The sequence below is a fragment of the Typha angustifolia genome, chromosome 12 (assembly GCF_048772165.1).
Source record: "Typha angustifolia cultivar Huaian chromosome 12, ASM4877216v1, whole genome shotgun sequence".
In the NCBI taxonomy this organism is placed as follows: Eukaryota; Viridiplantae; Streptophyta; class Magnoliopsida; order Poales; family Typhaceae; genus Typha; species Typha angustifolia.
Window position 1 is genome coordinate 185,041 of NC_133250.1, and position 17,302 is coordinate 202,342.

Here is a 17,302-nt window from a genome sequence, read left to right on the forward strand (position 1 = left end):
CAGTATTTAGATCGAAGTAATAATTTGACGGCGTACGCTAATTTAAAATCTAAATTAAATATTTAAATATATTAACTAAAATTTAGTAAAATTTAAATATCTCTATATCCAGCTTCAAGTTTTAAATACTAAAAGAACAATTATGTAACCCATATATATATATGATATATAGCATTCGGGATTGTTAAATTAGGCTTGGTTTTGCAATAAAGAGAAAAAGGGGGGAAAAAAAATCTTGTTCATACTTCTATGAAATTATTATTTTTAATATCTTTTCTTTCCCGCAAATATAATTATGGTATTATTTGTGCACTGTATATACGTTAATATATTGGCGTAAATTGGTGATATATTGTCGGGTTCGGATTGGATACTCACCGCCAATAATTCCCCAATTGAACTCATCCCGCTACGCTACGGCGGTACCCGACTCTATTCTTCCCCACCGGACTCCACCATGGTCGCAATACCCCTCCAAGCCCGAGGTCTCATTCCTCCGTCTCTCGCCGGAAGCGGCGTTTTCCGACGGGTGATGCCCCTGTCTCGAGAAGATTTCCTTGGCTTCTCCACCAAGAGCCTCGCCCCGGTCGCTCCTACTTCACTCTACAGAGAATCTCGCCGTGTTCATCGACCTCTAATGGCGACGGGAGGAGCTGATCAGGTATTCCTTGCGATTCCTGATCTCAAATGTGACCTAGCCCTTTGATTCGCTTGTTGCCTCAATTCGAGATGCTAAACGTAGCGTTTGTTGCGAAGTTGTGATGCGCTTGATAAGGAACTGTACGCTCATTTTGAGAAACTAGGAATCGTAAATGGGAATTCGTAGGTTTTGGTACTTGTTCAGTAACGCCTCTTGAAATTTGACAACAGAAATTTTATATGTTATTTGTTCAGTAAGGCTGAGCTTAGCTGTGATTTTGGAATTTTGAACTCAAAAGTCAAAACATTTGCAGGCTTTGCAGTGATTATATTTCTCGCATGTATATATATGTATTACAATATATTTTGATATATTTACTAGAATGGTAAATGTTAACATAGATTTTCTCATTTAGTCTTCAAATCTGTTATATAGAGGTTCGTCCAGTGTGCTTTATGTTAAAAGCTACTTCTTCCTTTTCAGGTAGATGATAGTGGAAAGAATCACTCTCAGGGTTCACAACCTACTGAGGTCTTCACGTGGCGAAAGCTACTGGTGGATTTTGCGGCAAACAATTTCCTTCCTCTAGGTAGAACTTTTCATCAGACTCAAGTTTTGTATCCCAAGTGGAAGCTGTAACTAATCTGGATACTTCACATGGGTAATTTTGCTGATTCTTACTATTTTTGTAAGACTATATCCTCTCGAAGAGGAACAATTTTAGATTCTTGACCGACTAAATTAAAGTCACCTTAACTTTCACGTATATGCATTGGCATGAAAGATCTTAATGCTACCATGGCTAGTGATATCTGCTTACGTGCTTTTTACATTCTTTTGGGTCCTTATGCACATGTTTTTCTAAGAAGCTCTTTTTTTTTCGTAAAAAAAAAAGACTCTGAGTTTGCTAATGGTTGTCTCGTTATTTGATAAATATATCAGACCTATTTGCATCTGACAAGCATTTTCTTTTTATGATTAAGCTCTTATCAGTGGAGTAGGTTTAGGACTTGCAAATCCAAGTCTTGGTTGTGTTGCTCACAGATATTCTCTTTCAAAGTTAAGTACGTTTGGGATTTTCTTTATCTCAGGTGTGATGTGAAACCTCTCAGTTCATCTTTGTTTTTCCACATTATACATTCTTCTCCTCTTTTATGTCCCTCTTTATTCCCCTACAAATGCCCTGATTACCTTGTTCACGATGTAGGGATGATGTTGCGAACAAGAGATCTTGGTGCAGCTATAGAATCCTGGCCTGCAGGACTTTTTGGGCTTGTATAATCTTGCAGTTCTTGTGCTTGTAGATGAAGTATCTTAAGTTTTTCTTTTTCTCTTTTCTTTATGGGGCTACGTCTAGATTAATACTTTGTTATATTAGTCATTTCATTTGTGAAGAAAAGAGATGTGCTGTAACGTACAAGTATACCTACCCTTGTCTGCCATAAGCAATATATGAGTTATACTAACATCTTGGTCTAGCATAGGAGTTTAATAATGCCATCAGTTTTTATTGTCCTTTTAATTTGCTATAGCATCAGCCTAAGGATTATCAATTAATACTAATTTTGCTATGCTCATCAGCAGTCATCTTTTTGTGGTAGCTTGTAATACATCTTTTGATCCGATTCATTTGCCGTTGTCTTGCAGGGTTCAATTCTTTTATTTACTCCCTTCCTCTCGAAGCTTATCCTGCAAATTCAATTGACACCTCATGAATTTGTCACTGGTATGTTGACATTAAGATTGATCTCTACTCTTTCAATTGAACTTGGAGATTCTCTTTCCTTTCCCACTTTATTGCATTATTCTCTTAGTACTTTGTTTTACTGCAAATTTATTGTCTCAAGCCTCTCGATATCCTAGTTGTATATAATAGGGGTAGCTATTTTTTGCTGTATGCCGACAACATTATCAAGTGGAGTTACATTAACACAGGTAAGTATTTCTCTTCTTCCAATCTGCTCTGTCTCTTCTGTTGCATAGAAGTCAATATTTATAACTAAACGAAAAATTATTACAACTAATGCAGCTTGCTGGGGGCAATTCAGCTCTTGCTCTTGCTATGACAGTTATATCTAACTTATTGGGGATTATGATTGTAAGTTAAGCTTTTCTCGTAGAATGACAACCCTTAAATTTTTTATGGCTAACAGTGTAATAATTTATCATCATGATAATTTTAAGAGAGGTTTATCAAACACACTTTAAGTTTTGCTTTTATTATTATTCCCACTCTACCATATGGATAATTAGCATTCGACCCTAACATTTTACTTTAAATACCTCGAGAACATCTTAGATTAAATTTAACCTAACAATAGTTGACAAAGTAGGGAATATATTCTGTTACTTTTGAAATAAAAAACTAAAATACCTTAAATACTCCTAATTTGACCTTAGATTTTGTTCCCCTTTATGTTTACCTTAACCTGTAAAAACTTACTCTAGGGTATTATGGTCTTTTTGCATCTATAGTTTTTTTTTTAATCTTGTCTATGAGGTAACCGGTTGTCCAAAAAACTACTAGCTGGGAATTTGTGGCATTAAAAGCAAGATGTAGAGATTGAATGATAAATATCTATGTGATAGGTTGCAAATGATAATAAAGGCAAAAGGTAGGGTGTTTTTGATAAATTTATCTAATTCTAAATTTATCACTATTGAGGCAAAATTCAATCAGATGGTTTATTTTATTTTCCCATTCGCCGAGGATTTGCTTGTATTCTTGACATCGACACTTGATATCATTTTAAGGACTTTTCTGCAAAATAGGTATGGTTTTCAAATGTATTGGAAAATAGGTGAGCTTTCAAACATTTGAAGTAACAGGTGAAGCTGCTTTCAGTGAAAATGATTTGCTCTCAAGGTGGTTGGTTTAATATGTGTAATTGCAAAACCGGTAACAACAAAATTGAGAAAATATCCAAGTGAAGAATAGCCAAATTTGATAGTAGATCGCTTTCACCGAAAACAATTTTACCTATTCATTTACAAATATGGAAATTCACCTATTTTTCCAATGATTTGGAAAAGAAACTTAATCTGCAAAAAGAGTTCAATTTTGGGTTCATGGATTCAAGTTGCAAAGAAGTATCGATACCCTAAATTATTCATAACAAGTCTACGAATTTTGGTTAGGACGAGTATCACAACTTAAATGATAATCTTCACAGTCGTGTGCATTTGAACTTAGTCATTATTTAAGCCTTCTGATGATATAATATCAATATTCTTTGTTGTATTATCAATATTCAAAAGGGGTCCGTAGCTTGTTGCTTATTTTGTGAGTAGCCGAATTTCCATCATCTAAGAAAAAACTTTTTTTTAACATTCTATACCTGCTTATGATTTTGCCCTCAACTATTTAACTAAATGTGATCATGCGTTCAGCTATAATCAGAAATGTTGATTCTTCTTATTTAGTTGCTATGGAGCGACAGTTGGTCCTTTGGACTTAGCTTAAATTTTCATTTCAGGTACCTCTGTCCCTCTCAAAATTTATAGGTGCAGGAGCTGGGGTGTCTGTGCCTACTACACAATTATTCAGTAGCCTCATTAACACTCTTTTGATCCCCCTCATCTTAGGAAAGGTATGATTATCCAGCCTTTCTTTCATGATATGTGATGTGTTTCCTTAACATATATAATATTATAATGATGCAATCAATATGACGGTAAGTAAGGCTATCAAAAAAACTCGTCGATTCACAATGCTTGTGAGCTCGACTTGAGCTCTAAATGAGCCTAGCCGAGCTAGTTTTTTAGGCTTAGAAGTTCAATATTCAATAATCCAAAGATGGTTATTTTTTCACATATTTGGAGGCTATTAATCATCCAAAAATCCTAAATAAATCGCAATATGAAACAACTTAATTTATGTGCGTTCGAACGCCCCTTGATCACGTTCAAACGGCTAAAAACACAGCTTTGGATATGCAATCGCGAATTAGGCATTCGAACGCACTTTCATCGTGTTTGAATGGCCAAAAATCATGCTTTGTATATACAGATGCTATCCAGACGTTCGAATGCCAAAAAACAGTGCTCCGAATGTGCGAACGCAAACTAGACGTTCGAATGCTACTGTCAGAAGTCATCTTATTTTCTTAAAATAAAGATAGAAAAATGATACAATTTGAAGTGGTTTGGTTATGTTTAATATGTATCTCAATCAAGAATACAACAAGCAAGTGGAAGAAAACCAAACAAAAGAAAGAAAACAGTATTATTCAGACGTTCGTACTCCAAAAAACAGTGCTCTGAATGTATGAGCGCGAATCAGGTGTTCGAACGCCCTCTACTTGCGTTCGAACACACCTATTAGAAGTCATTTTATTTTTTTAAAATAAAAGACAGAAAATGATATAATTTGAAGCAGTTTGGTCATGTTTAATTTGTACTTCAGTCAAGAATCGCAACAAGCGAGTGGAAAAAAAACCAAACAAAAGAAGAAAAAACTATAGTGCACCAAAGAAGAAGAAAAGAGAAGAAAAAGAGATAGAGAGTGAAAGAAATAAAAAGCAAATGAGGGAGAAATAAAGAAATATAATTAAAAAAATTACATACCAGAGTTTATCGGAGTTAGATTCGTGTCGTCGGGGTTTGTCAGAGCTAGATCTCTCAATAAGAAAAAACAATGGCTATATGATAAGGAGAGAAAAAGATAAAGAAAGAGTGAAAGAGAGAGAGAGAGAAAGAAAGATAGAGTGAGAAGAAAGAGTGAAAGAGTCCGAACCATGATTATATATATATATATATATATTATATATATATATATATATATATATATATATACCAAAATAAATGAATAAGTTTTATATAGCATAATCAAGGTTCGAAAAATCGGAATCGGGATCGGTCTTCCAAAAAAACGATATATATGGGCCAGATAGGCCGTATCGGTTGTTTGGATCGGATAGGACTTTTTAATTACATAAAATTCTAAATATTATTTAAAAATACAGAAAATTTTCTAAAAAATTAGGAAAAATGTTTACTAAAAATAAGAAAAGAAAAAAAAAAAAAAAACTATGGTGTAATAAAAATTGAAAAGAAGAAGAGATTAGAAAGAGTGAGTGGAAGGAAAAAAAACATGATGCAGCGAAGAAGAAGAAGAAGAAGAAGAAGAAGAAGAAGAAGAAGAAGAAGAAGAAAAAGAAGAGAAGAAAAAGGGAGAGTGTGGAAGAAATGAAAAAACTGAGAGAAATAAAAAAAATTAATTTAAAAGTTATATACCGGAGTTTGTCGGAGTTCACTGGAGCTAGATCTCTCTGTAAGAGACATCAATGATTATATGTAAGGAGAGAAAAAAAGAAAAAAAGAGTGAAAGAAAGAAAAAAAGTAAAAGAGAGTGAAAAGAAAGAGTGAAAGAGAGAAAGAGTTTGGATTGGGCCTAGATCGAGTTCAGTCGCTACGGCGAACTATGAGCATAAATTGCTAAAGCAACTCACTTTAAACTAGCCAACCTGGGTTTGAGTCCTATTCTACTCCGTTTAGTTGCTACTTTTTATGGGGAATCTTAGCTATTTAGTCTCATATTAAAAACTTAATAGTATACATATGCCCTTATAACTATCTTCCCTCTAGTTACATTAAATTGACTTTGCTGGATTAGCCTAATTGAGTAATAGGTTTTTAGATCGAACTGGTCGAGCTGATTCGAGTTGGCTCGATATTTCAGCGACCCGAGCTGAGCTTGCATTACTGAACTTGAAGTTATACTAATTTCGAGCTGAGCCGACCTAAGCCCAGCTCGCCCAAGCTCGACTCGTTTACACCCCGTAATTGTAAGGTCTTCTCTTTGAGCCATTGTGTGACAAAGCACATGTGCGTGCATTTTGAATTTTGGATAAAGGACCTTATTACCAATTTAATCTTTTGGAAACTTAGTTTTGGCAAAATTTTCTTTAATATATTGATGATGGTTTTGCAACCTATGCTAATCTATTGAAGTTGCCTCATTGCATGACCTACAGACTGATTCTTCATGCACATTTTATAAGTTCCTTGCACAAAAGCTGGGTTGAAGAGGCTTTTATTCCTTTTCTTTATTGTTATTATGATGCTTGGATCTGTGCCCACTGCAGGGCTGCATCACTGTGTTAGTTGTCTTAGAGACAGAATGAGTATACAACTATTCTGGTTTCACCATAGAAACTAATGAATATTTCTTTTCTTTTTTTCCTTTTCTTTTGCGTCAGATTGTCCGAGAAGCCTCAAAAGGTGAGTCCGCTTCTGTTTATCTCAAATTTTAAGGTCACTTGTATGGTAGTGAAAATCTGTTAGTATGTACTAGAATAAAGTAGAGCTTTTGTTGCTGATGCATTAATACGTGTTCTAGGTAGATATATGCACACGGACACATGTATATGTAGCTTGTTATTTCCTCATGCTAAGTAGTTATCCAATTTATTTGAGTCTTAGCCTTGAATGTGGCTAGCTAGACTCATTTTAGGTACCTTAAAGTAGTCTAAGAGTGTTGGGTGTACGAATGTATATTTTCTTTGATGTGACATGAAAAGGTGAAAAAATATTAGTTTTGAAGGAAAATTGATGATATGTTATCTTAATGGACCAAAATGTCCATTGACCCTTTGACTTTAAGTATGTTCTTACCAAAATACTGTTATCAAATTTTTATTTTTGAATGATAGCTTCTTCTTTTTTTAAGATATTATAATGATTGCCGGCTTAAGGCTTGTAAGCCCGCAAAACCATTAAAAAGTTGTTAAGTTATTTTTTTTTTTTTCAAGTTTTAAAGACTTACAAGCTTACAAGTCTTAAGTTTACATACTTGCAGACTTAGGGTTTGTAAGCCCGCAACTACTAAAGTTAGGGTTTTTTCTGTTGGTGTGGGCTTGCATGCCTTGCACAGCTGCAAGCCTGGATACTGTATGCAGGGTTAAGGTTCTTTTTTTGTGCGGTCTTGCATGCCTTGTGCAACTACAAGCTTGCATACTATGTGCAGGGCTACGATTTTTTTATTTATTCCTTTTATTTGGTGTGGGCTTGTGTGCCTTGCTTAACTATAAGGCACATGTTGCATGCAGGTTTATGTTTTCTTTAAGTCTTGGGGGCTTGTAAGCCTGCTTGTAAGATTATGTTCCTTTTTTTCTCAAGAATTCTCAATATTGCAAATTTCATTCAAAATAAAAGTTGAAGTAAGCTATTATGAATTTAGAAGCATGCAAACCAACAACCACCTTATGAGTTATTATGGATTTAGTAAGCTAAAAAAAAATTTTGAGAGAAAAATTGAGGATATATGAGAGAAGATTTGACATACTTAGATGTATAGATGGTCGTGTCGATCAGCACAGGGCGTGTCGGTTGGCACTTGCTGTGCCGGCGGCGTATTGGCACGTGGCACGAGGGGTGCCGCACGACACCCCTCCTAATAGCTTTGCCGCTCATCGTTGACCTCGTCGTCGAGTTACCCGTTGCCGACTACCGCTTGCTGCTCGTCGCCCACCGTCGCTTTGTCGGGTGCCCTAGCTCGCATGAGAGAGAAGAGAGATTGAGAGAGAGATTTGGCTCCGGATCCAAATCCGCAACTTAAGTTTTTAACCCTCTCTCTCTGTCTCGATCTCTCTTCTCTCTTCTCTCTCGGGCGGGCTAGGGCACCCGACGAAGCAACGGCGACAATGAGCAGTGGGCGGCGATCGGTTAGCGATGGCGACAGCGACTGCAAAAGCAAATGTGAGTATCTCTTACCTTTTTCTCTCGTTCTCTTACGGTACAACTGGTAAGTGCTGCGGCATTAGCCGTGCCGAACGTTGGTCGGCACGGTTCGTGCTTGTGGCACGACCATCGTTGCTTTGATGTGACATGAAAATATCAAAAATATTTATTTTTTAAAGAAAAATGAAAATGTCATATAAATAATATCAAAATATTATTGTACAATTTGTAAAACCTAAATACGAGTCATTTCATGGGTAAATTTGTAAATGGTTTAATTCAAATTTAGACACATTTTTTATTTTCTCTCTCTTTTGTTTGGAAGTGAACTTGGTTAGCATTAAATGGTATTTAGTTACGGAACATCATTAAGGGTCTCTACGCCAAGTCTAGGGACTATCGCTGGCCTCTAATCAAACATGGGATAATGTCTTTTCAGTTCTGAGGTTTCTCCAAATATTTCAAGGAGGAGATGTTTTGTTTTTGAAACTTGAGTTACTAACTGCTTTGGAGGATGGGTCAATATATATGATCACACTGTATGCGATAACAGATCCACATCTTGGCATTTAGCCTTAAATTACATTTGTAGCTATGTTAAAATGGCCTATTTAGCAAGCAGCTTGCTAAATAGGCCATTTTAGCATATTGTAGCCCCTTTATCTAATTTTAGTCTTTGCATTTGCAGGTGTCACAGAATTTGCTGATCAAAATCGGGGGACTTTTTCAATGATAAGCGCAATATTGCTTAGCTTAGTATGGTTTGACTCTTGTAATCAACTAGCCATTTTAGAATTGTAAACCATGCATGACAACTTATAGTCAGGCTAACCAGGCTAACCAGTGTAGAAGAATTGGACGGAACTGCACAGTTTCCACCAAATAGGCAGGATAACCTTGCAACCATAGTTTTAAATTTTAACTTATGATAAGAGGCAGTTTTTCCACCTATCTATTAAATTACTGTACTTGTGAGGATAATCCTATTCGCACATAGCAGCTCAGTGGCAGTTACTGATTAAGGTTCTAGATACTTTTCTAATCTTCTTTTTATTTTCTGTCATATTATTTATGTGTTATATTTATTGTATCATAGGTGCCATGGATGCAAGTAAGCAGATCAAGATCACTGCTCTTAACAGTTAAGCCAGAAGTTTTTGCTGTTGCTATTACTTTGGGAATGTATGTGTTTGCTACCCTAATCTTAATTTCTTATTCAAATACTATAAAGTTTTACATATATTTGTAGATTAAAAGCTTGTTGTATATCGTCGAAGCTAGTGCATTCTGATTTCCTAGTCAGAACAGATATCTTACTTCAACAAAGGTTTTATGTACTTCCTTTAAATTTGGTTGGATGATCTCTCTCTCTCTCTCTCTGAGAATTTTTTAAGATTTTCTTTTCAGAAGAATTTGCAGTTTTGTTAGATAAATATCACCAAACTTTCAGCGTTAATGCAAATGTGCTTATGCATCTGTTAAAGATATGCTTCTGCTGAGCATGCATTTATTTTTGTTCACATAAAAATAATAAGGTGCTTGGTCTTTTTTTGTATAGGAACAAGAAGAGGATAAGTAGTCTCTGCCATAGCAGATTCTTTCCCTTGAGCTGAAATGGCCTGACAAAGGGCCATATACGTTAGACATATTTTAGTTTTTCATGTCTTTTATCAAGTCAATGAGATATTAATATGAAGTGTTGAGTCTATTTTTCTTAAGATTGCTTTCTTTTTAAGTGGCCCCTGGTTATCTTTTTTTGTCTTGGCACTCTGCTTCGCCATGTTCTTTTGAGAATAACAGTTGACGGAACCTTCATTGTGTACTACTAACAGTCAACTACGTGATTTCTTTTGGCAGACTTCTACATCTCATTCTACTGTTACTCAACACTATCGCAGTGCGGAGCCTGTCACTAGTGGCTGGAGGTAATCAATCAGTGTTTGCGAAGAAAGAGAATGCACGTGCTGTCATATTAGTTGCCAGCCAGGTTGGTATTTAGGATTGTTTAAAGAACAATAGTAATCATGTTATAAAATTATAAATAATGATAAAGAGTGCCACAGATGTTACACCGTAATCATAGATGGAAGCAGTACGATAAAATAATCACTACTTCTAGTTCCGTATGTCTTGAAGTAAAATGGTCCTAGTAAAGCTGTCAAAGACATGTATTCGTTCATATCACCTGATTTTAAATATTTACTCTTCTTAGGAGATTCTTTCGGTTCTCTTTATATTTTGTTTTCATCCTTTTTTTTATTAAATTCTTTTTCCTGTCTTGAAGCACATCCTGCCTTATCACTGTTAGTCTGAGAACTGCCATTGCAGCAGCGCCTATCTTGCTCTTTTGACATTACCGTGCTTAGCATTCCTTTGTTTTTTCCTCTTTTGTTTAGTTGTGATGAGAAACTGCTAATCGTAAACTTGAAAGTTTTACTCTTAATCTACCCTGCCGCAGTATATACCTTTACACGATGCCATTTGGAGGACAGGCATCAAAAAAGTAAAAGGTTAATAATAATAATAATAATGACGAGGGTTACATTTTTCATGTCATGTAGAAAACTCTACCTGTAATGGTAGCTGTTGTCGAGCAGCTTGGAGGAGCTCTGGGTGAGTCTGGGTTGCTGGTCCTTCCAGCTGTTGCGTCACACATTAACCAGGTAAAATTCACCCTGACCTGGCATGCCATACGTAGTTAGTAACCTTTCCATTTTAATTTCCTTCTTATGATTAAATGAAAGTTATGGTGCAGATCATTATCGACTCTTTCATTGTGAACTGGTGGCGTCAAAAAGATCAGCAGCCTGATAAAACCAAGAAAGTTTAGAACCAGATTATATTCATTGGTAAGATAAACTCTGACAGAAGCATTTATATTTCTTTTGATCTTCTGAATCAATTCACTCACTCATTGTCAATTGCAAATTATGATGTGATTGCAGCTGTTCGATGGGAGGTCCCCAAAGCAGATACAAATATTGTAAGCGCGGCATGGATATATATATATATATATATATATATAGTTCATGTCCAAAACGCTTACAATAGCCAGTAAATTAAACGGATTTAGGAGCACACGAATTACCAGAGACTAAAACTCAAATCAATTGATCCAGTGTACTGGGTTGCTGCAGCATGTATTAAATCATCGAAAATAACTTACCATCGTTTGCTATGGTTTGATGATCTGCAATATTATATGATGAGGAGCGTATTATCTGTTGATAAGCTTAGCTATACCTGTGACATTAATAATGTAGAAAAGCAGGCCCATCAGTTTGTGTTTGAAACGTGGATCCCTGAATGCGATTACAACTCAAGCTCAACTTTCAGTTCATGGGATACGGTCGCAGGAAGGACAACCAACTTGCTGTTCACTTTCCACTTTCCACTGTTGGTTAGAAGTGAGCCGCACCCATGGGCCATGTCTGACCTCGGTCGGGTAAAGCAAGAGGAACTCTTCCCTAGAGGAAGAAAAGAACGGGAAAAAGACAAAAGAGGCACCATGGGTATCGTTCTACGATAAAGATGACCTGAGATCTCGATGCTTGTTGTTGGGACTGACCTAACTCTTCCGGGCTCCCGGGATTCGACACGCGGAGCGCTGTACATATCAACCCCCACCCACTCTAATAAATCTATCCTTATAGATGGGATATACTCTCAACCCTAGGAACACTCAAAATGACGTATTCCCTTCCACATCCTATGATTCTACTTAAATTACTCTTTTTTTTATTTTATTTGGTGGCTCAGACCTCATGCAACCCCCCTTGGTAGCCAGCCAGCCAGCCTTATAATTAAATTAAATCCAGTAGGAATTGATTAAGGTTATAATTTTTTTAAGAATATTTTAATAACGTAAACACGAGAGTATAATATCAAAATTATAGGAAAAAAAAAATATATCGAGTGTTATTTGAAAAAAATATATATAATAATTCTAAAAGGATCTCTTACTCCGCCAATTACACTAGAAACATAAGCTGATAAGACAGTAAGGAGTCAAAGTTTCTCTTCATGATCGTACGTGTGGATAGTGCATGCATTTGATTGCTGTGGGGTAATTAATTATATGTTGATGGAATCGTTGTGGGCACGACCTAATTCGATCAGATCAGAACAAACAAGATTCTAGGTGGATGGGGAAAAAGCTAGTAGAGAAGAAGACAAAAGAGTTCGGAAGATGTAATCATACGATAGCTAAGAGATTATACACACAAGAAAAGATAGCAAGAGGAAGGAATACGAGAAGAATATGAAGAGGAGGAGGAGGAGGAGGAAGAGGGCATCCCCCTCCCTGCTCTCCCTTTTCTAATCGACACGTCTCATTTCTGAAACACAGACAAGATTAATTCTTCAACTCACACACTCTTCTCATGTTTTACTACGTACCCCCATTGATTATTCAATAAAACTGGCTAGCTAGTAGTTAGCTTTAAAAATGAGAAACAACTTGGAGAGATGAGAGATACATAGAATGGGAGAGTGAAGTGATATGAGAGGAAGTAATCTTACATCGCACACTGTACTACTCGTATATATATGTACTGCATGCCTTTGGTCTTTGGCCTTTGGCCTTTGGCCTCTGGCCTTTGGGAAGAACAACAACACGTGCCTACTGCCCCAAGATTCTAAGTTTGCTAATAGTAACTAAAGTCATAAACAATGTAGTATATATTTCCGCTAGCGCTCGCTCGCTCGCTCGCTCGCCCGCCCGCCCTTCCGCACGCCCTTGTAAAAGAATCAAGCTTCGATCACCCATAGTTTTTCTAAAGATCGTACATGAGGATAGTGCATGCATTTTGATTCGTGTGGGCCGTGTAATTATATGTAGAAGGAACGGATGTGGGAATGACCTAATTCGATTAGATCAGAACAACCAAAGAGTCAAGGTGGACGGGGTGGGGGAAAAGGAAAAGGTAATGGAGAAGAAGAAGAAGAAGACAAAAGAGTTCGGAACAGTTAAAAGATTGTACACAAGGAGATCTAATCATATGATAGCTATGATAGATTGTACACAAGAAAAGGTAGCAAGCCCGGTCAAAACCATCGATCAGGAAAATATATAGTCAGTACAGAGAAGAGGAGGGCATGCATTGATCCATCCCTACTGCTCTCCCTTTTCTGTTAATCGACACGTCGATCCACCACCCACCACAGTACTACTAGCTGCTGCTCCCAGTCAAAACATTTTATCCCATCCATCTCATGTTTTACATTACTACGTACATACATCCTTTAAACCTCGCGCCGCGCCCACATTTAAAACGAGAAACCAACTTAGCAGATACATAGAATGGGGGGAGGGGAGGCGAGGAAGGTAGTTAATTAAGTAAACTTATTTGCATGCAAATTAATTATACACGATCGAGGTTGCAGTAGCATACATAGTGATCATCACAACTCGTTATAGAGTAAAGATAATTGTGAATTAACAGTGCATTCAACGCCTCCGGGCGGCGGTCTCTCTCTGGGCATTGAAGTAGACGGCGGCCACCGGCAGGCCGAGATCGTTGTCCTCAGCGAATCGACGTGTGTTGAAGTGATCCTTGGACAACGGCGGACTCACCGCCTGCCGCCGCTTCTGCTTGAATAGCACAAAGATGAACCTGTGAATCCCAATGTTGGGTCTTGGGCTCTCATAGTTCACCACCTCCCGTCCTATATACACACACAACAAATTCCACACCATCATTAATTAGCGTTAATCTAGCTAGCTAGCTAACTCCTTTTTAAGACGCAAGGTATATATATATATTATTATTAAATAAAAAATTACACATAATATTTGATAGTGGATACGATGACCCACCAAAAGAAGCATCAGTGGTGCCAGGAATATCAGTAACGATCCTGTGATAGAGTCAACGTAAAGTGGTTAGCCACACCGTAACCATTTTGTCTAAAGACCAATTATAGATGTGCATTTATGTCAATGCAACAATATATGTATGTGCGTGCATGTCTATTTAGACGAGTAACATCTTTATGTTCATGCCCTTTTGTTGCCTTTCCAATAATGAGGAGATTGATCAAGTAGCCAATCTGTATACAAGCTGTTTACCAGTGGAGATGCTCTCTAAGATATGGATCACTGGGTCCTGGCACATCTGGATCTGTCATGATCTGGAAGAGAAAAATTAGAATACAAGTTAGTGATATATATAAAATTAATGTTAACTTTATAGTTTCTTAATGGATACTTGTAACTGAAACATATTTTACCAGTGTGAAGAAGGACCTCATGTCTTCTCCTTGGACCTCAACCCTGGGTTTGGATGCCACTGCAGAGGGGTAGAACTCATGGCCATTGAAGACCAACTTGCCATTGTAGGTGACCATCATCTTCACACTTGGGTTGAAGGAGTCAAGGACTTCTCCTATCACCCTTCCAACTACCAGAGGCTCCAATAATCTAGACATACCTGAACGAGAAGAGTATCTAGGTTGAGAGAGAGAGAGAGAGAGAGAGAGAGAGAGAGAGAGAGAGAGAGAGAGAGAGAGATGCAAAGGCTTGTTATTGGGCAATGAAGTTGAAGTGTACAAACCTCTATTTATAGCAGATAAGAGCAATGCTTGTCCAGTTACAAACTCAAAAGAACATAGTACTATTAAGAATACGACGCTAAAAAGCCATAGGAGAGAATCTATCTCACTGTCCTACATTAGCTGAAACAAGCTAGTGTGATTTCCTACAATTAATTATTCCAACTCATATGCATACATATATAAATTTTATTTTTTTTTGTGCACAAAAACCTCTAAATTGTGATTCCACCAACCATGCAATATATGCAAGACTTATCAAATTAACATTTGTCAACAGAATGTTTATGTTCAGCTTTTCTCCGCATAGTATATATTTTAACACCTACCTGGCTATTGAGCTGCAAATTAAATATCTTAACACCTATTGCAGGTTCATTCTATTTTCCATTTTATTGCGCATATATGCGCCGCATAATTGTGCAGATTAATCTACTCCTTAAGTATTGTTCAGCAAATCATATATACGGAGCTAATTAATGTGAACATAGTTGTAAGATTGAAAAGCATACTAACGTATATAGCTCCCGAGTTTGAATCTTAATTAGTCCGTAGTTGTCTTAGTCGCTTTATTTAATTTGCTTTTTCCCAAGCAAAGGACGTAACAGTGTGACTCCCAGTGGATTTCTACTCCTAGGCGTCTTATTATATATCTTCTTTAATATAATAAAAGTCCATATAACCTTGGTTTTAGGGTATTCTTCTGTAGGGCAAATGTACTTGCCCTTAATTCCAGGTTGTATTAATAAAGTTATTCTGTTTGCCAGATTGTTAGGTTAACTCAAAGCTATGGTATAGAAACAACGACTAGTAAGACAAAAGTAAAAGTATAATATAAGAAAACTTTAAGATAATAATTTCTTTCTTTTTTTCTTTCTCAGAAAAGTAGGCGGTGCCACTTATACTTATTCATGAAATAATGTGAAATAGGAGGAAGGGGGAGAGGAGAGAGGGGAAAGAGAGAGCGAGAGAACAATAGAATTACAGAGCTAAGAATGACGTGAAATCATCAAAGGCCATCGAAGAACGATGTGAGAAGGGTAGATAGTGAATATTTACTATTTAATCTAAATATATCAGCTACATATATATATATATATATATATATATATATACACGTTACATGGAAATATCTAAGGTTTATAATTAATTAAATTCCTACAAGTAGGCAAGTGCCATAATAATTATTCTTAAAAGTCTTATAAAGTGGGGTTTACTTTATAGCTGGAGTTGCATGATAAGGTGATTGTGAAAGATGAGGAGCAGCCAAGTGGTTGCAAATCTTTTTCTCTTGCGGCAAAAAAAGAGAAAGGTGATCGACTGCATGCCTGAGTTGGGTGCAGCAAGAACCTTCTTAAACTGCATTGCACCCAAAGGAACTTGCCATTAGTGGTTATTATTCTGAGGCGGGGGAGAGAGCATAAAGGGGAGAGGATGTAGGAAGATAGACCTCCACCACCACTCCACAAAGTGCTCTTTTCCTTTAGTGCTCACACGTCACCTCAGAGTAAAAGAGATCCATGGAGGTTCTTAATTAGGCAAAGAATGGGATTAGTTTTCCTCATTTGAGGGATCCAAGTACATCTCTGTGCCACCCCACCTCCCACCACTTTGCACTGCCAGAGGTTAATTATTAATAATTATATAATTTTCCATGCATATTCTAGCTAAGGCCATGCTGATTTATAATAATTACAAAAGAAAATAAATAAATAAAAGGTTCAGATTTAAGACGATAATACAGCATGATTTTATCTCCTCTTTAGTGGTTCATGTTAATAAAGCTTTCACTTAGTTAGGTTTCCTCCATCATTATATATATAATTGTATAGTATGCAAGCACCCAGTATGTGGCCCAGAGTACTTGCTTGTTTACAAATTGCAAGTTCCAAAGTCAAATATTGTTTGCCATTAGGGAATAATTTGACTTTGGCGGAAAATCAAGGAACTTTAGTGTAGTAGAAGGAAATTAAATTAGTAGTTATCAAAAGTTCCAGATGTAATCGAATATCTTTTAAAATGCATGTATTTTATTTTATATGGACGTGAGAATAGAGAATGTAGCAAAAGTACTTGCACTATTGGTTCTAATAATTAGAGTAGTATCATGGATTCTAATCCTCGCAACTAGCAGAACTACGATGATCTTAGTTAAACCTGTCAATGAATAAAGTCATCTCTCCTTCCATTATTTTCTATTTAATTTCCTTCCATAGTCTTAGATCTTTGGCATTGCAAGTTATTCTCAAGGTGTAATCAAATCTAGCTAGTTGATATATAAATTATAAAAAACAAATATCATATCTTACAATATAGATATTTATCACTTAAGCATTGTATTTTGTTTAAATAATAAACGCTAAGTTACAATATAAATTAAATGAGTTCAAATAATTGTTGATGTCAAATGACATTAATACCTTTAAATAA

General features: G+C 36.4%; 2 protein-coding genes across 2 annotated transcripts; one reads left to right on the plus strand and one right to left on the minus strand.

Annotated features, from left to right (window-relative positions):
* Positions 1-371: 371 nt before the first annotated feature.
* LOC140771989 (probable sodium/metabolite cotransporter BASS4, chloroplastic) lies at positions 372-11,628 on the plus strand. Its single transcript, XM_073113851.1, has 15 exons — positions 372-661; positions 1,124-1,229; positions 1,624-1,731; positions 1,848-1,915; positions 2,288-2,366; positions 2,517-2,575; positions 2,670-2,738; positions 4,117-4,230; positions 6,841-6,862; positions 9,009-9,076; positions 9,417-9,502; positions 10,178-10,307; positions 10,882-10,983; positions 11,076-11,169; positions 11,266-11,628. The coding sequence occupies exons 1-14, from the start codon at positions 458-460 to the stop codon at positions 11,148-11,150; spliced, it is 1,290 nt and encodes a 429-aa protein (XP_072969952.1). The 5' UTR covers positions 372-457; the 3' UTR covers positions 11,151-11,169; positions 11,266-11,628.
* Positions 11,629-13,657: 2,029 nt separating this feature from the next.
* Positions 13,658-14,814, minus strand: LOC140772443 (CEN-like protein 2). Its single transcript, XM_073114516.1, has 4 exons — positions 14,552-14,814; positions 14,391-14,452; positions 14,139-14,179; positions 13,658-13,987 (listed from the first exon to the last, which is right to left on the minus strand). The coding sequence occupies exons 1-4, from the start codon at positions 14,747-14,749 to the stop codon at positions 13,770-13,772; spliced, it is 519 nt and encodes a 172-aa protein (XP_072970617.1). The 5' UTR covers positions 14,750-14,814; the 3' UTR covers positions 13,658-13,769.
* Between the last annotated feature and the right edge of the window lie 2,488 nt (positions 14,815-17,302).